General features: G+C 31.5%; 1 protein-coding gene across 5 annotated transcripts in view; it reads left to right on the top strand.

The window, feature by feature from the left end:
- The window catches only part of snu (ABC-type transporter snustorr), a 226,544-nt gene extending 205,422 nt beyond the window's left edge, over window positions 1-21,122 (top strand). For 3 of the 5 annotated variants that reach the window (XM_085954807.1, XM_085954810.1, XM_085954811.1), the window contains exons 7-16: window positions 7,991-8,192; window positions 8,590-8,704; window positions 10,522-10,706; window positions 12,750-12,824; window positions 13,617-13,772; window positions 14,401-14,641; window positions 16,010-16,134; window positions 16,566-16,690; window positions 17,058-17,302; window positions 18,075-20,856. In XM_085954807.1, coding sequence (XP_085810933.1) covers window positions 7,991-8,192; window positions 8,590-8,704; window positions 10,522-10,706; window positions 12,750-12,824; window positions 13,617-13,772; window positions 14,401-14,641; window positions 16,010-16,134; window positions 16,566-16,690; window positions 17,058-17,302; window positions 18,075-18,397 — 1,792 coding nt within the window. In that variant the 3' untranslated portion in view covers window positions 18,398-20,856. Of the gene's footprint in view, window positions 1-7,990; window positions 8,193-8,589; window positions 8,705-10,521; window positions 10,707-12,749; window positions 12,825-13,616; window positions 13,773-14,400; window positions 14,642-16,009; window positions 16,135-16,565; window positions 16,691-17,057; window positions 17,303-18,074 lie in introns of all 5 variants that reach the window. The other 2 variants (XM_085954808.1, XM_085954809.1) reach the window with 2 other exon arrangements.
- Window positions 21,123-21,152: the final 30 nt, after the last annotated feature.

Here is a 21,152-nt window from a genome sequence, read left to right on the forward strand (position 1 = left end):
AAACTTGATCGTTATGTAACTAATAGTTCCGAGGAATTTTAATGACTGGAAAGCATCCTAGCGATGTATCCGGTCGTATATTAATTAGTATGGTATTTGAAAAAATCGGGATTTCATAAAAGCTTTAGTTTGCTAAAGCCTCAATTTCGCTCGTGCGTTCAACAATTGTGATTTTTATATAAAATATGCTTTTATATAGTCCGAGACAACTACTCCATATGATTTTTTGCATTAAATACCTACTACTTCGTTTAACGTTTAATCGACATCTAATAAAATCAATCTTACAGCTATTGCCACACTAGGGCTTAAGGCCGGTTCGGATTAGTCGAGTAGCTTAGTCGAGTGGCGAGTGATTTAGTTACCACTAAATGATTTAGAAACTGAAAAGTATCCGAACACAGTAAATTAGTGAGTGACGTGTCAAAATGAACAGAGCACAACGTAACAAAGCAAAATAAATAATGAACTATTTTTTTTATTCAACGAATAATTCACAAGATTTAAGAATGTAACATTTTTTCATTGAAGATACATAATTTAAAAACACTTCTGAGAAATATATAACCAAAATAAAAAAATCTATTTTATATAAAAAATACGACACCCAGCAGGTTCGAACCTGCGTGATGAACCTGATTCGAACTGTTCAAAACTGTATGTTCAAAAAATAAATAAGTTAATAACGTCATTTATAATGGCTGTATTAGAAGAATTGGACGAAGAAATTCTACGACAACTAATGAACTTGACTAAAGATAACGTATTCAGACTTGACTCGTGGGTTGTTTAGTATTTAGTAAGAGGTGGTAGGGGTTGCTACTTGACCGAAAAATTAGAATAAAATGGATTGACTCGACTAAATGATTTTACTAAATTAGGTACTCGACTAAATTTGTCTGTTCGTACACGTTTAGTTACTAAATTACTCTTCACTCGAATAATCCGAACCGGCCTTTATGATACCTTACGGTTAATGCAGAAAACTCGACACGATTTCGATTCTAAGAGTGGAGTGATAATCTATAATACGTAATTTATTTACGGTCGGATCCGAACACACACATTTATTTCGCTACTAATTTAAACATTTATATGATAATTATATACGAACTTATTGAAAGGGGTTGGAGATTACAACATGCTCATTTGCCCCGAAAAAAACAAGCCTGGGAAGTTATATTTTGAACCGAATTTTCACTGGTTATCCCTAGTCAAGTATAATGATGCAATAGCGCCTATATCAGTCTCTTTCGCCGAAACGCCTTTGCTAAAAGGCACGCATTAACAATAATCAAACTGGCACTACGTTTGTCAATTAAGCATGATTACAATAAATCCATCGGCTTACACGTCGTACCGATGTAGCAAAATTATTTATACTTACGAGTTTTAAAGACCAAATTATTTATTGAAAAACTGTATAATGTAAGAACGCATTTGTTCAAAAATAAGTCAATTAAATTTAGCCAGATTTTCAGACCACATTATCGTAATTGTAGTTAGGTATTCCAAACTGCATAATTCATTCATATTTTTTCTTACTTCATAATATTATATTGAAATATGAAATGTAACCTTCACAAATAAAATTCCTAACAACGCTTTGACAATATCCTAAATGCGCGCTTGAGTTTTAATATACTTATAAGTCTTATAACTATACAAATGTATACACCTTGGAAGAGAAAACAGCTGTCGATAATAAAATCAAAAATAATTTTATTGACTTAAAACACAGTTATTATTTTACGATAATGGATTCCATATTTTACTCTTTCTTACCTTGTAAATATTGGGAACGAGGCTGCATTGGCTTCTAGTTGATGAGATAATATGACATTATTTCGTTTCCCCCACCAAATAAAAACATATGTATCCATAAAACATAATATTTGATTTCATTTCCCACATCTTAGTATTTTAATGTTCCGATTGTGAAAACCAATATTATGTAGTTCGGAATATTAATAAAATATAAATAAATGGCCTGGTTTGTACATAACGTATACGAAAATTATTCACCAATAGAAATGTAGTTAGTGTCGTAAATTGAAAATTAATTCCATGATGTGGGTGTTAAAGAAAATGCCTCATATATGCTTTCATCACTTAGGTATATAATATCTGAAAGTCATCGAAAATGCACTGTGGTGTTTACATAAGGTGTGTTCAACTGCTTTATTGGGAATCATATTATACGTAATATGCAGAGATATGCATTCATGTGTATTAAACCTAAAATACAACTGTTTATAAAAGGTGATTTTATTCTTGGATTGCATTATTTGAAAGATATTTTTACACTCACCCCATATTATTATTATTATTATTTATAAATGACTCGAGAAATATATGTGATTTTATAGGTAGATTTATAAGAATATAAAGATAACTTGAGACGAGAAGACTTAACGAGAGGAACCAAACTGACCCTCAAGTCTATAATGGTTGCCATAGAATAAATAACTCTTTACGGTATTCTCAAAAGATATTAATATTACGAAAAAGGGAAAACGGAGTGACTGGCAAAGTCATTGTTTATATTTTCTTTTTATTGTTAGAAGACGGTGTAGATTTTTAAAAACATGGGCGCGTTGCGTGCACAATGTTGTGTTGTGTGCCAAGTCTTGCTCACGTTCACTAATGAAAGAACTCATAACAGAACTGTCAAGAAAGAATACCGCGTTTGAAGCTGCGCAATGACGTGCTCAACGGGGTAAAACATTTAGTAACAAGAGAGAACACTCGACGTAAGATGCATCGACCTGTTAGGTCGACCCCGCTAATGACTGCTGTAAAATGTTGAATAGTGCCTTAGACCAGAGCTCCCCAACTTTTTCTCACCCACGGCATACCAAAGGTCTTCCCAGAATTCCGCGGCACACCACACGTAAAACAATTTATACACCAAATCATGGACCCCACATCCCCAGGCCAGGATTTTTGGCGGACCCCCATACCTATCGCTAAGGTTAAAAGACAGTGTGATACTCTAAAATAGCGTTTTTCAAATGGTGCTCTAGGTAAAATGAATGGTATTGTTTGTATGTTCAGCATTTTTTTTGTTTTTTTTAATGTATCCATATGAATTATGGTTAGTTGTCGGGTTAAGAATAATTATTTGTCGAGTATTTAGACAATAATAATCAATTGTATTATACAATCGCATATTTAATAATATTAATATTAGCGTAGTAAAATAGCACCGCAGGCTACTTTTTTTACTATTAAAGCAAATTTTCAATTTGTGTTTATCTAACTTATCTGATTTCAGATCGCTGGTCCTATACGCTATTATTGCACTCATTAATACGTAGAATTAGCCGAGCGTTAATGTTGTGGGTCCTAGGTTGAATCTCGGGTCTGGCAAATTCACATGTTGTTTTTCAATTTGTGGATTAAGCAACTGGCTAATATCAGCATTTCTATTTCTCATTAAAATAAATATACTTTAATATATTGGTGCAACTTTGAGTCTGTGGAATTATCATATTATTATAATCCTCTTAAAATCTAACATGATATCGTAATGTATTTATCACTGTTAAGGCGAAGTGCAATACTAATGATTGCGTTTTAATACAATAAAATTTACTAATAATTTACATTGTTTTTGTTTAAAACAATTAATATGTACCTATAATGTATATTGTATTTATGTATATTAAAAGAGACTTTTATGTTATTATTTTCACGTTTATTTTTATCATTAAAATTTAGTTTAATAAGTTAGGCACTTCGAAGGTGCCGAAAACATTTTTTAATAATTATGCAATATGCATACTTTTAATCTATTTTATTTAAACAACGTCGATTTTTTTGAAAATACTGTGTGACGTAAGTAACGTCCTCTTATCAAAAATCCTTTAATGCGAAAGATTACATATTATTTTACTATCTCGTTCTCGTAGTTTACATTTTTACAGCTTTGGAGGAAATTAAGACTCTTAACACTAAAGAACTCTAAGAAATTTTCTGTGAGACTAAAGTAATTTCACGTGCTATGCTAAATATTTATGTAGTTTTGAATTGGTAAATGGTAAATCCATAGGTACGTTTGGTTTTTTATGTTGAGGTACATCAGACAATTTTCCAATAGTGTTGGTCGAAAACTTCCGTTTTAAAAATCGTTACGCTACAAATTTCCGAGCTACTTTTGTCCATTTTTTTCTGGTTTTATGATATAATATTTTAATGTAAGTAAATATTATTATGACACAATTTGTTTTTTTTGTTACGCCAATGAGGTGTTATTAAGAGAGATAATGGTTGCGCCACACTCATATTTATTTATCTGTAAGTATCTGCCACTTTCTTTCTTCCGGCCGTTTGCAAAACACTTTCCGTTCACATAGTAATAGAAATTTTCGCAAATGTGACAAGGTCGGTTCCTAATAACTATTATGACGTGTCAGCTACTTTAGGTGGAGACTGATTGAAGTCTAATGGTTGTGTTTCCATTCTGAAGTATAAAAAAACTATGACACGAAATGTTACTTATTAATTTACAGAATATTATATGCCATTACAGATTTCACCAGTATGTACTACATAATTATACTTATTTGTTTTTAAATATACATATCTATAAAACAATATATTATAAAGTAGACTACAAGGTAAAAATTATTAATAACTAGCGATTGTCCAAGACTTAAAGACGAATAATTACAAGATAAAAAGGACTTTTTATATACAACGTTTTTAAATTTCCTGTTGAATTATTATGCTAAATATGCTCAAACTTGTACTTGATATGAAGTAAATAAAAAACAAACAAATATAGAATACTGAAATGTCATTTTGATTTTCATAGTAACGCACGTATATATTAATAATTAAGTTGCTAGGACCACCCCCTTAGCAACCAATACTAGTATTTTACTTTTTACGGATTTTTCTTAAATAACATTCCGTACAAAACAGAATTAACTAAAAATGAATTCAATTCTGCTTAAATAGGGCTAAAAGTATTAAAAGAATGCATTGGCATCGTGTTCTGATATATTCTAAAAGTTTCAAATGTCTAGCTAGTCGGGAAGTTAGTTAAAAATCGATTGCAAGATTTGTACTGGACAAACAACCACCGGACAAACAAGAATACGAGCTAATAAAAACGTTTTAAAAAGTACACACAAAGCTACCTACCTATCCGAGTACTAATTGTTTAATTTTTAGGCGATCTACCAGCAGCTCGCCTCATATCTTTGTAAATTACTGACACGGAAAGTGCATTTCTCAGTTGTGTAGCTCTCGCTAGTGTGTACTTGATAGGCCTGACACGAACTCGATTCGAACACTGACACGAACTCGAAAGATTCAGGGCTCGAAATGGACTGGAACGCACCGGAGCGCCGTTCCGGTTCATAAAATCCACAAAATTATCGCTCCGTCTCGTGGAAATATTAATTTGACCGTCTGAGCTAGATATTTCATATAATAAAAAAATAGCACTCATTTTTATAAATCACATTTACAATTAATGTAGTATGGTATAATATAGTTGATATTTTCGTAAAATTATCGAGCGCTCCGGTTCGTAAAATTTTCCATTTCGAGCGCTGATGAGATTTAAGAGAAAGAAAAGCGAGTACACTTTGAAGAAACAAAAACGGAGAAATATTCTTTTGAATAATAAAATTATCAAAAATAAAATAATTATAAAATAAATACAAAATATCAATTAAACTTCTTACACGCTCAAAAATCAACTTGAAAGAGTCTTAGAAGACTCCATATTATAATGCACCCGTCCTATGTGTTATAATATTATTATTGTATTTTTAAGTATAAATAAAGCATAATTTAGGTATAAACTATTTCATGTTTAACACAGCTAGTATTTATAGATATGCACATGCGTATTTCGGGGAAATTAACATTCCCTGCGATATTTCATACATAATATATTAATCTAAATTGGTACTTACAACATTCTCATTAATCGAAATAATATATTGCAATAGGTGTGCAATATAATATGCCCGAGAGCATTTACTTAGAAACACGTGATAATCGATTTGGAATACTGACTACCGGCCTGTACCATATCTTTAAACGTTTTGTTTTAAGTGTGAAATTCGGTCATGCGTAATGTCAACACAGTAGTTTTGGCCTACTGATCCGATCTCGCTATCTTGATAAAAAATAATTTACAAATTAATGCATTTTCGTTATTTGTGAGACATCTAAAAAATAATTTGTCGGTGACAAATCTAATAGTAGGTATCCATTTCGGATTTTAAATAGGATAATTGCATATCGAAAACACGGACGATTGTCCTACCACCAGTTATTTGTTATGTACCTAACTGTTCATGTTTTTACGTGCATTCGCTATTTCGACCTATCTTCCACTATAAATACTCGGCCATTCCGAGATGCAGCGCTCGAAATATTATACAATTTTCCAAAATATAAAAATATGCACTTTTTTGTTCCTTAATTGGACAAATACAATAATATTAAATTTAAACTTCTGACAAGCATTTCAACTGATCTACTTACTATAATAAATTAGGGCAGGTAAACTTTGAAAAACTGTTTCAAATTTTCCTATAGAATATAATATAACTTCTAAGATTGCTTAATTGCAACAGGAACGCAAGCATAAAAATGGAGGTTCCAATTCGAAAATATATCCATAATATTTTTTTTTCTTTATTTGGAAGCAATTGAGCTCTTCTCTGAATGGAAGGCTATTCTGCTTTACAATGGTTTACAAAACTATACATACACTTTTTTAACTACAGGCATAAATAGTTACATTATTAATAATACAGAATTACATTTTTGTTACACAATTTATTATTGATTTTTTAAGGCGGCGGGAGCGGGCAGGGTTAATAAAGTCTAGCAGGTGCCACCATTGATATATTTTACATCAATGGGTGCCGCTGACTTCCGTATTTACCCCGCCTACTAGTCATAGCTTCTCGTCGCTCCAACCACGGACCCCCATACTTTACCGGATGCATTCTCCATACCGAGACATCCCGCACTTTGAGTATATCGACGAAGACTTGCAGATATAATTATGGATGCTCACCTGCGAGTTACTGCGACCTGTGCCATCCACAAAAATGACCTAACGATCATAATTATTAGGATCCATTTGTGTCTTGTCCTTTTTAAAACAATCATTGTATAGGTACCTCAAATGGTTGCTCCAATTCATGAGCGTCGCGAGTTTTACACTGATACAGGCCTTATGTGTCGTAGAATGCCGAGATGAGAGGGGCAAATCATCCGCGACATGATTCTCAGTCATGAGGTCCTAACAAAGGAGAATAGTAATAAATAATCGTTTCACTTTAAATTATTTGTACTTCTTTCGTTCTTGAGGGGGGTCCAGACCTGAACAAAACGCCCCCACGCCCTTGTGTGCCTGCCTAAGAAAGATATATTATTAATTCATTGCATCTATATTAAAGAATGGTTATCTACCTATTAGGTGATGGCAGTTACACATAAATGAAGGCCTCAAAAATTATGCAACATTTACACTAATTAATAAAATCAAATCAATGCAAGCAAGTTACGAAACTTGTTTAAATGTATTGGATACGTGGTACCTACCTAACTTAATATGTGTGCAATAACCGTGCATTTCACCAAACGTTATTTTTATTGCATTGCACATATTTTTTGAGGCGGAAAATTCGACGGAATATTTTTTGAAAATGGGGAAATATATGATGTAAACGCCAATGAGGATATTAGACATTTAAAGACATCAATAAACACGGAAGAATGTTAGATCATGTTGACATCGTATTTCAACGTGGATTTCTGTATAATTTTGTTATCGATTTTAAAGTAATAGTAGGTTCCCTACCTACCTAGATAAGATCTAAAATAGTTGTGTCGGTATACAAAGATTCGTGTAATGCAAATACCTTCTTCTTAATGGTATCCGCGTGTATTTTTTACGTAGTGTTTACATTTTGTATTAATAATAATCGATGTATATTTGTTTTTCCAACAGTGGTGGCCAACAGCGACGTGTGTCCTTCGCAGTGGCGCTCATGCACGACCCTGAGCTGCTAATCCTTGACGAGCCCACAGTCGGAGTGGATCCTCTCCTGCGTCAGTCCATCTGGAATCATTTGGTGCAGATCACGCGGGACGGCAATAAGACGGTCATCATCACGACGCATTATATCGAGGAAGCTAGGCAGGCTCATGCCGTAAGAATAATTATTGTTTTAAAATTTAAAACCACTAGGTACGAGTATTTAGATGTTCCCCCATAACTATTCTGGGTTTTAGTACTTGTGTTTTAGTTACAATGAAGAAAAAGACAAATTTATCTTTGATCATATTTCACTTTCTAAAGAGGGGTTCCCCAAAATTTTATTATATATTTCAAAGGTTCCCCAAATAAAGAAAATGTTGAGAATCGCAACTCTAGAAGAATTCATTATAGTGCGACTTCTTTATTGTGTCTGACACTTAGAGTAGACTTCTAGGAAACCACCTTATTACTTTACCTACTAGTTTCGAAAAATGGTGTGAATTCATTATTCAATAATTATTAACTTACTATGTGCCTAACTAATTTAGAAAATGTTTTTAACTTTTCAGATTGGTTTGATGAGAAGCGGCAGACTGTTGGCTGAAGAGTCACCCCAAGCCCTGCTTACCATGTACAGCTGCCAATCCTTAGAAGAAGTCTTCCTCAAGCTCTCAAGAAGACAAGGTTTGTAAAATGCCCCCCCACCTTTAAATAGTCTAATACGGGCATCAAGCGACAGAATATAAAAGATGCAATTTAATACATACATTTAAAAAATAATTTACATATTCTATTATTTTTTTTAATAATCAATACGTACCATACCTATCTAAAAAAATCAAAAAGAAATATATTTTTTTAATAAAAGGATTTTTTTTAATTTAGGGTGTAAAAAATGTTACGAGTATAATGTCATTATGTACATGCATTGAACAAATTTTCCTTATTATTACATATTATTTTATGGATATTTTAATTACTAAAATATAGTTTGTCTCCTATGTTGTAGAATTTTTAAAAAATAATTCATAGCTTTGCATAGCAGGAATGACCAATTCTTAGCGTCTACACATGTGTAACCGCAACACTGGCGGCTTCGACTAGCAGCCCAAGGCACGTGCGATTTGTTGCTAGCAACACTACTTAGACATTTTTTTCAAACTAAAATGTCGCATTCCACCAATGTGCGGAGCTCCATTTCGCAACATTTGTTTTGTGAATAGCGATGATGTCACATTGATGTATATTTTGTTTATTTTCGTAGATAATAAAATTAGTAAAACCTTGATGAAATGAATTTAAGTAATACCTATCATTAGAATTGCTTCTCTTTTCTTTCTGCTTACTGAATATAAAGACAAAGTAAATTTTAATTCCCCAACTTTTTACTATATCGACATGAAACAGAGCATACTTGGGTAGCTTAGAGACACTTAGAACGGCATATGGCCGACATAAAGTAAAGATCGTAAGCAACATTATTATAAGATGGAATATTGGACTGAACAATAATATGCATTAAATACTTATTTTTGATTGTATGGAGTAAAGTTCAAATGCATGCTACTCATATCCATCTCATCAACTTTTCCGTCAGCATCACCGACTAAAAGTAAGTCATATTGCTGGAAGCGACAACATAACACGCATCAACAGCAAGCAAGATGATGACAGCCATTTATTTATTGCTTAATATAGTAATAATAATGACAACATATAAAATCTCATTATTAAAAGTTTACATATGTTATGTAAAATGGTTGAAGGGCATGAATGCAAATTTGCAATAATCTCCCTTATTGTAATATAGGTAGAGTTAATATTTCAACTACATACAAATTGCATTTTATGTATATGTGGCAATATTTAACTGAATACCTACCTGTAGCAGCACTGGTGGAATAGGACAATAATGCTGTAATGGTATGAATACACATTTTTAATAAAGACACTATTGCAACCACATTCATCTGTATTTATGTTTACGTTGTAATGAAATCTGTATGAGCCGATTCGTTTACGATTAACTTTATATTCTTTAAAAAACGCTGCATCCATTAGTAAGTCAATGGCCACGTTACTACTTATAGTTATAATTAGGTACAACTAGATTATAATACGAGATAAACAATTCCATATGTACACATTCATAATAATGTTTTTAATGGTCGCACTGGTCATGGACCATAGCGACTGTCAGGTCCTGACACAAAGATATTTGGTGTGTATATTGTTGAATAATAAATAAGTGAATCAAGAATGTTCGAGAAAACCTCCTTCTATAAAGGCAAAACATAATATGACCATTGGTACTATTCATTTTTATATAAACTGAATGAGAAATTGCAAACAAAAATGGCGCTAGTATATAAAAAGTATATAAAACTAGGATTTGTTTCAGTGATATGTATATGAAAACCACAGAAGGCTCCATCTAGAAGAAGATTTAACATTATTGAAGTGAACAAAATATTGAAATAATTTTACTTAAAATGTTTCAGGTCAAGCAAATCAACCCGTGGAATTAAACATTAGCAACAATATTTCCCTGGCGTCCCTCAACTGGGGAAAGAAGGACGAGCCCATTTACGTGATTGAAGACTCTGGAGTAGTTGGCCTCAACTTCCACCAGAGTAAAGAGATCCTCATACAAGACAGCGCCAATGGGGTGGGTGGACATTTTGATGTGAGTTATGCTATTGCTTGTATGAAAACAGCACAGCAGGCTAATTTTATTATCCTCAGTCGACCAAGATACATCTGCCCGTAAACAAACAAACATTGTTTAAAAACTGTTTAAAAGATATATAAAAAAAAATTACAAACTAATTATGTAACGACCTTGTTTTTTTTGTATTCCGATTATTTTTTTGTATTGTACTGATAAGTAAGCACACATGGCTATATTTAGGGGGGGGCATTTTACTCTTTCATGTGTGCAGGCATATTTATTTTGGTCTAGACTAGGTTTTACCCACAATCCCTATTATTATGGAACTTGAAAATTACCAACGTACATACAGTACAGATTTATTTGAATTTGTTTTAATTAAGTATCTAAATGAAAAATTAATTTAATGTATATCAAGATTTTTAGGACCATATGCATACACATATTTATATAAATATGTAGGTTTATGCAATATACATTAGGTGCTTGGAATGGGACCACGTTTATGTGTTAATTCCATAATAATTCCCATTCCAACAAGTAAAGCATAACGCATAAGACTATGTATTTACAAGTATGACTATGCATTGGGCCCTTAGTAAGTAAAATAATAAATGACCGTAATAAGCTGTATAATAAAGAATACAATAATTCAAAAGAGTGGAACAGGGTATAGAGTATAGCGTATTATACGCATTAGCATAAAAATATCAGACATATCAAAGATTCTTACTACGTATCTTTTGATATTAGTATGTATAAGTTCTTCCAACGGTGGAGTCGTAATAAAGCGCTCGACTTTGTTGCTGTTGGTGTGGTTTCGAATCCCACATGTGGTATAATATGTCGTATGGATGAAAACCATACCTCATAAATAAAGTCCGTTAATGATGCGTATATTGTTCCGCTGAGGAATGAAAATGATAATTTACCTTTTTTACCAATACTTCAGAATAGGTACTAGATTATTTTTATTGTAACTTATTATGTATCTAACATTTTTCTAGTGATAAATAAATATAATTAAACTACATAGTCAGGAATAATTGATAATATTAAGATAATCACTTTAAGCATGAATGAATGAAATTATTGATTCGCATGAATATTTTATGCACTACCTATGTATTTTTAAAAAGCTAGTGTAAATCTTCATTTTTATAGATCTACCAGTATAAGTTGTCTTCTGAGAATTTTTTATACTGTGAAGAGCATAGTTTAATATCAATCTATTCCAGTAAGGATTACATAAAAGAACGTTTGCATATAATATTATCTAATATGATCGTCCACATATGACGTCACACAATTTTGGGTGTTTTTAAACCCCCCTCCCCCATCGTCACATAACCTTTTGCCCCCCTGTCTATATTATGTCACATTTTTGATACCCCCCTAAACATTAAAAAATAGAAAAATGTTTTTTTTTTATTATTTTTATCCATAAGTCCCTGATCCTCAATATTATGTTTTCAGATCCTTTTATATTTTTTGTTTACTTTGTGAAGTCACATTTTCTCTTAACCCCCCCCCCCCTCTCCCCTTCATCAAAAATTATCATTAGAGACTCACTCCCAACCCTCCAAGAGCGTGACGTCATATTATACGGATGGCCCTTAGGTATATTATGTGGTATTTGATATACATAGGTTTTCTTATTTCTATACTGAACTTAATTTTATATTATTATCTGTATTGCTCCCTTAAAGAGAGAAATACAGGTAAGTATGTATTAATTAATTATTATAAAATTATTTTAAGATTAATATGTTTGTTACATATTATAAATTCATCAAATTAGCTAATAAATTCATCAAAAACCTTGTTGGCAGTTGATAACTTTATCCCATATTAGGTATGGCATAATAAATTTTTGATGAAATGTTTATCACAAATACCTAATAAAATTGTCATTTTTTGAATCTTTTAACTTTTGTTTAAAATTTCCGAATGACTAATAAGACCTCTGTTGGGATTAATTCACAAAATATGTTATGATAAGCTTGCTTCTATTTTATCTGGCACAATTCTAACGCATGAAAATTTCACCACTCACAGAAGCACGGCAAAATTGCGACCCCTGATTTAGGAATGGATTGTAAGGAATGCGGTGACTGCTCATTTTTATCAAATGTAAGTAAAACACTTCCTCTTTTTTCCAATTTACAATAAAATTAAATATGAGTTTAGCGGTAATTAGTTATTATTAAAATACGGTAGAATCCCACTAAATTGGACCTGTATAAAACCTGAAGGTTCCAGATTGCTGGAATGTATGGAATACTGGAAAATAAAAATGATATAATCCAACACACGAATTTAAAAATTCAGTCAAATTTAATATAATATAGTAGCAAACAATAACATTCACCAAAATAATCTCTCTTTGAGGATAGCTTTCTCACATTCAAACTTCGTTTGAGTACTCTCTCCTGTAATTTTCTCAAAACCATATGGTACAGGATTACTGGATGTGCAGCAATAGTGAGATGCTGTTGTAAATACATTGTATTGTTACATTTTAAAAAAAAATTATAAAAATACAATTTGCCTTCCATCCGCGAGTGCAATTTTTTTTAGTATGTGCATTAATTACAACAGTCATTTTTGGAACTACAAATTCACCATTAACAATATATTGTGATGATCATGTAATTTAAACAGAACAATATGGGAAAAATTCAATCCTATAATTTTATTATGCATTTATGAAAAGATACCTAAGTGTATATTTAACATTATTTTTTTAAATGTTCATAAACTCAAATTAATACTATGAAATTAATGGAGAAGTACCTACCTATCTATATTATGAAGATTAAGTTTCTACATATTTAATTAAAATAATGACTTTCTATCTAGGTATATATGAGATATTATGTAAATAATATATGTTTTTATATATGAGATTTTTGTATATTGTAGATAACAACGAAAGGCAAAATGAAAGCTCTATTGCAAAAGAATTTCCTGAAAATGTGGCGAAACGTTGGAGTGATGCTGTTCATCTTCGCTTTACCTGTGATGCAGGTTATCCTCTTTTGTCTTGCTGTCGGAAGAGATCCAACTGGACTGAAACTTGTAAGTACCCACATTACAATTCAATATGTTGAAGCAAAGCCTCTTTGCATTAAATGTGAGAGTGCTAAATGTGCGTTACTAAAGGTAATTAGCTGCGTATCATTTAGAATTGCAGGTTCATCTGTAACAAATTCATATTCATTTTCAGTGATTTATTTGCCTGGGTTGCACTGAAATATAAATACTCTTTGCATTATTAGTGGTGAACGCAGTAAACAATTTTTTTTAATCTAATCTGTTTATCCAAATCATCAGTTTCATATTATGATTATAAGAACATAATTTGAAAGAATGGCAAAAACTTAAATATATATTATAAAAATAGTTCATTACCATAACTGTCTCCCAATCTTAATTTATTTAACTGCATTTAGGAAATTTCCTAAAAACCTTAGAGCTCAGTATTCAGTGTTTTTACAACTTTCAATCCCTTATTCACCATATCACCAAAAAATCATTTAGATCTGACTGAAAACAATAGCTAAGTAGGTACTTATGCCATTCACCCAGCCCCTCAATTTTGTTTCCAATAAATAATATTGTTAATTTCGTTGTTCTTTTTCATCCTGGGTTTAAAATAAATATAAGTTTAAACATAGGAAATGTAAAAAGTATATTATCATTTCAGGCTGTTGTCAACCATGAAGTCGCTGACTGGGGTATGGGAGGAGAATGTGACTACATAACGGGCTGCTCTTTTAAAAATTTATCATGTCGCTACTTACAACATCTCAGCAATAAAACCATGGTCCAAGAAAGCTATGCCACTGTGGATGCGGCCATTAATGCTGTAAGACTTGGCGATGCGTGGGGGGCTCTGTACTTTACCGAAAATTTCACGGATGCCATGATAGCCAGAATTGCTTTAGGTGAGTAATATAAATATATTTTACCTCCATCCAGTAGCAAAGTGTCCATACCATTAATTACCATTTATTAGCTAATTGAAATCTTTTGCGTATAATTATTATAATGAACTAACTACCTACACAAAAATATAAATAGTATGAAATTATCGGTCTGTAATCCTAATAAAATGTGTATGAATACAATTATAGCCGCAGTGTATATGAAGCTTTCAGAAAATATCTGTACATAAAGAATATTCAAAATGAATTACTGAATTATTATAGTATTTTTTTCTTCTGAAACTTTCCGGCTGAGACGGTTATACTAGTCCAAATTTCCACACGTTAATTGGCGTTACTATCTACTAATATACGGGTACATTTATTGAGCACTATCTTACTGAGTATTGTGATTCTTTTCATTTGATATACTTAATCATTTACCTCCACCGAAAAGTACGTACATATTTAATAATATAATATAGATAAATTTAATAACTGAAAAATCAAAGTATAAATTTTTTATCCCAGAACCTACCTAGGTACCACTATAATATTAGATGCTTATTTGAAACATTAACAACTGCATGGCGGTTGGTTTTACTAGGTACTTAATTCCTTGAATGATACATTACTTAGGTATCATAAAAATATTTTGCTATCATGTAGGTCTACCTTTATTTTTTATCTATTCACACGGAAATGTGATATCTTCGTAGGGGTATTGTGAATGATGTGTTAGAAAAGACTGAAGGTTAATGGATACGAATAGCAAAGTCAGATGTCAAGAGTAAACATTATTAGCTATTGTGTTTGATCTTCTCTTGATCTGTCAATAGATTTGTGCAAAGTCCAGTAACCATATCTGAATACTCTTTTAGGAAATCATGAGAATCAAACATTTGCTAACTCACAGATAAAACAACTTTTGTATTTGAATAGGTACTGTCTGTTCTAAGAATTTCACAACTCAGTTCTCTAGATAATTCTTGTCATTTTACCTATTATTAATAGTAAGTCAACTGCGTATTCTGTTTAATAATGATCATTAGCATAAGCATTAAAATAATCTGTAAAAAAAATATTATAATAGAGGCTACTATTTCCAAACCCGGCTCATTCCAATATTGTCGAAAAATGAGCCTTGAATGTCATTTTGTAAAGAAAAATACATTTTAAAAGTATTTTTAGGTAGCAATCTCAAACCCGGCTTCATTACATACAAAATATCATTCTAAAATGATGTGAAACTTTCAAACCCATTTATCCCTGTATTCGATCCTTGTGGGATATTTTTATATGGATTTTCAAAATCATGACCTGGTCTAAATTGGTCAGATAGTTTGACACCGAGCCGTGTTGGTTTATCATTATTTTTGATTGTTATAGGTCGTGATTCGGATGAGGAAACTTTGGACCAGTCTGAAATACGAGTGTGGCTCGACATGTCCAATCAACAGATAGGTCTTATGCTGAATCGTGATCTGCAGTTTTCATACCGAGACTTTTCAAAGGTATTATTAATATTACCATTATAATGTAACTTGAATGTGTTTATTACAAAGTACTCAGTACAATTTAATCACATTTTAACACCCACGGTGGCCGCGCGGCTTAAGCGTTGGACTATCACGCCGTGGGTCTCAGGTTCGAATCTTGGGTCCGGCATGTACACATATTGCTTTTCAATTTGTGTGTGAGTCGGGGGAAACAAAAATCTGTTAATACAAACCTCTACTCTATGGAGGCCCATATGATCCTATTAGGATCGGACATGGTCGAAAAAAAAAAATGTAACCAAGCTCATAGAAAACAATGATCACAATATTTTAACATATTATTATTAAAGCCATATTTTAAAAAGTTTTATGATCTAAAATTTGATTTTGTTGTAGGTATATGATTTTCATTTAAATGTTTTTTATAATGGAATCTTTCTTTTTAGGATTTGTTCACAGCTTGTAGTGAAAATCCCAAACTTGGAGATATTCCGATTCAATTCAAAGACCCAATCTACGGGAAGAGTAATCCGTCATTTACAGATTTTGTTGCGCCTGGTGTTATTTTAACGTAAGTATTACAATATGTATGCACATTCATTATTTATTATTATCTTAATGATATTCAAGAAAACCTTATTTTATAACTAAGATAAAGCTTGGAATATAATATGACAGTGAAATCATTTAGTGTTGATGTTGATTCATCTGTAGCAAATTCTGTTTCTCCTTGGTGCATTCATGTATTCATTATGAATACTTTCGCATATTCAAATCATTTTCACACACAGAATAAATGTTTTATTATTTTCTCGAGCCGGATTAATGATTATCCAGAGTATCTTCATCCCCAATCAGTCCAATTAATCAATATTCTACTATAGCATGTTTTAAGTTTTACAAATAGGCAAGGTGAACATAATAATTTTCTGTTTCAGAATCGTTTTCTTCCTTGCCGTTGCTTTGACATCATCAGCTCTTATAATTGAAAGAACGGAAGGTCTCCTGGACAGGTCGTGGGTCGCTGGAGTGTCCCCTGGAGAAATCCTGTCGTCTCATGTAATAACACAGTTTGTGGTGATGTGTGGGCAAACTGCTCTCGTACTTATCTTCATGATTCTTGTGTTCGGCATTGAATGCCATGGCGACATATTCTGGGTTGTTTGCCTAACCATCTTGCAAGGTGAGATATTAATTAATTATTAAAGACATAAAGACTTATATAATATATTACAGTACCTAATGAATCGTAATTATAAATTAAGTGTTTGTAAACATAGCGGTTTATTAACATTTAACGGTTAACAGTTTAAACAATGATATTTTACCCAAATGACTTGTAAAAGAAGTGGTGAAAGGTTCTGAAGAGATATAATATTTGGGTAAGAACATGGTTTTATTAAAATTGGATCAAATATACGAAAATAAATGTATATAATAAGACTTGTTGTGTGATATCATGTGAATTATTTTTTTTATAAAAATACACAATTTTTAATTGTTTGTATGTCATATTCATTATGCTTAGTCAAGATCAAGATACGTCGCTTCGGTGAACAAATGAACATTGTATACAAACTGTTCGAAAGTTGTATCGAAAGTGTTTTTGAAAGTTCATACATTTTTAAACATTCAATTATGTTCTGATACAAATATCTATGAATTTTTGTTTTCCAACACGGATGGAAAACATTGTTCATAATATTATACATATACCATGTTTTTGATCTGGACTAAGCTTTAGGCAGAGTGTGTAATAAAATGCAATATCACATTACGACTTTTAACACATCTGTACTGTTTTACCCTACATTAACTAAACCGTTAATAGTTACATTTCAAAGCAACTTGCTTTGTACGATTCAATTGTACGGAGCAATGAATTATATTAGGTACAATACAATTTTAGAAATTTCGAAGGTATATTAAGAATAATAAAATTTTGTTCTGTATAGGTTTGTGCGGAATGTGCTTCGGCTTTGTTATATCAGCCATCTGCGAATTGGAGAGGAATGCAATCCAACTAGCTTTGGGCTCTTTCTACCCGACTCTTCTCTTGAGCGGTGTCATCTGGCCGATTGAAGGAATGCCGATCGTCCTACGGTACATCGCACTGTGTCTGCCATTGACTATGGCCACCACGTCACTCAGATCAATGCTAACAAGAGGTTGGGCGATCACCGAGCCTGATGTATACAATGGATTCCTTGCCACCATCGCGTGGATAGCGCTTTTCCTCATTGTAACGCTCATGATTTTAAGAATTAAGAGAGGTTAGAATTATCACTACAGCTGATTAGATTAGAATACTTAATTCATTTGTAAAAAGTACATGTTTGTAATTTTAAATGAACCATGAGGCCCGCAGAATGAATGTGATAAAAATTATGGACAACCACGGAGGTTATGATTAGAAGCCTTTGAATTGTAAAGATTCTAATGAAATGTTAATACCAAATTTCGGTAAAATATCTTTTAATACTTCTTATGAGAAGTTTGGCAGAGTGAATTCTATGTGAAGCTATTTCTTTGGCAATGTTGTTTTAATGTTTTCTTAAATCAAACTTTACCGAATATTATTGCTTTGTACCTCTTTGAACAGCTGGTTGTGTTGGGCAATTAATAGAAAAGTATTACATAAAATACTATTAGGTGTACATGCTAACTTGTCTTTTTGATTATGTAAATTAATGATCTTTTAATTCTTTAAAAGCCAGTCAGTAGAAATATTAGGTAGAAACTGATTGGATCAATAGAATAAGGTCAATATTAAAATATCAAATGAAATCAAAATATTTGCTTTGAAAATTTACCAGTTATGATTCTGCTTGGCCTCTTTTTATAATTTGTGGTTTTGAAGATATTTATTTATTAAAGCGGCCAATTACAAGATTTACCCCCACATTGTTTTTTTATAAAATTTACGCACATAAACTTTGTTTGCATCAGTATTCTTAAACAAAAAAGCTTAATAGTATTTTATCCTCGATAATAATAAACTTGTACAGGTTTTTTTTTTAAATATAGACTCACCATATTTGTGATTATTGTAAGCTCAAATTTATATTTTCGATGTGATTGTCGTTTTACACTGACTCAAGTCAAAAAAGCACATGCCAGTGACAAAAGACAAATAGACATCTCGATGTAGGCTATTTTATTGACTAATCGCTATTAAGGGTTCGCCTAATATAATTGCGAATGTTCAACATAATCTTGATGTATATTTGTCACGTGAACAGCTATTGTGTGCATGCCCAAAGTAGATACTTACAGTTGGACACACAGATTGAAGTTTCAGCAAATAATCGTCATTCTGCACTTGATTGAATTGAATAGCTTTACAGGGAATTAAATAATATGTATAGCTATGTACTAGATTAGTAAATTAAAGTTGAGAATAATATTTGCAATACATATTATGTAATTACATTATGTATGGCCATACCATACACCGAAATATTATTATAAGATTTTTTATGAAACCATTCATTATCAATTTTCATATCAAGAAATTGAGGTATCAATTTAATAATTGTAAGTGTTGCGATCTGTTTGTTAACTTTTTTGCTGTCATAATTTTGTTTCATTTGATTAGTGTTTTGTTCTGTTATCATGTAATAACTTTCAATGCAATAAATAATAATCCATAACACAAGCCCTTAAAAGACAGTTAAAATAAAGACAATTATTTGCTGATTATTTCTGTCTGGTGTATATTGCCAGACCGTAAAACATTGTTAGCGTAAAAGTTCTGTAAGAATGTTTATGTATATATTTTTGTATCGTTATAAATAGCTGACTGGTTATTGTTTTAACAATTGTGTGTCTGTTATTACATGTGTTTAGACATTAATTTATTATAAAACTGAACATCATGTTGTTCATATTTTAGGATGTATTAAAGAAAGGTACCTAAGAATAGGATTTTTAACGAGCCCGTGCATAAACTGTACTTAAAAATATATAACAACGTTATCATGACATCTTTGCTATAAAACATGATTAAGTATATAAAAATAATAATTGTTTTGAGTTTTAGATAATCCAAACCAAATATTCAAATCATCATATTTCTCATCTCCATAGTTAGTGTTTATAAACCAGAAGCAGGTGTAAATAATTGCTCATTTTAAAACCATGACATTCAATTAAAGGTCCAAAAACAATTTTTCATATCATTTTGATATTGTTATGTTAACCAGCTCATCATACTGTATCATCTCATTTCCATTCTATTTATTAATGACATCTATGAAACATGATGTAAACAAAAATATTTGATGTATAAAAAATTATTAGCGTTATCGATAAACGGAAAATATTATTCCTATTAAAATCGTAGAAAACATTTTTTTATTGCATCGAAACCCAATAATACCTTTTTGTTTTATTTCATGTTTTTTATATTCTGCAATAAACTTACTGGTATAGGTGCCATTATTGAATAAATTGATTACATGTCAAGTGAAATTTGACCGTGGATTTGAAAATTGTATTCGTTATAACAAGAGTTTGCTCAAAATATTTAATAATGTTACGCGACATTAGTTCATTAGTTAGGTGTAGGATGTTAGTAAATAAGTATGTAATATGACAGAAGTTAGAATTAAGCGAATGACAATGTGAAGAATGCTGATTTTGTTCAATTTTGTAAGTTGTTATGGCTGTCGAATGGGATATCTATAATAATTGTCAATGTATATAATTTTTATTTCTTTTATATTTTTGTCTATCATTAATGTCAATGGTTGCCCTGTAACAATTTAAATTGTTTTGATAGCACGGCAACTTTAACAATTCAAGAACAATGTTTCAATGTAGCTAATACCACAATAAGTAGTCAGGATAAAACATATAAATGTTTAGATTAATGAATGAATTTGTAATGATTTCAAATTGAATTCTGTCAGTCAAATTCAATAAAAAAGAAAAAATAATAAATCGGTGTGAATGTGAAAATTGGATGTTGACTGATTTCTATTTTATGTATGTGTTATGACTTTATTTACTGAATGAGAAACGTGCTATAA

This window comes from Rhyacophila brunnea, unplaced genomic scaffold (genome assembly GCF_057557595.1).
Source record: "Rhyacophila brunnea isolate RB1 unplaced genomic scaffold, BYU_Rbru_1.0 scaffold_4, whole genome shotgun sequence".
NCBI lineage: Eukaryota > Metazoa > Arthropoda > Insecta > Trichoptera > Rhyacophilidae > Rhyacophila > Rhyacophila brunnea.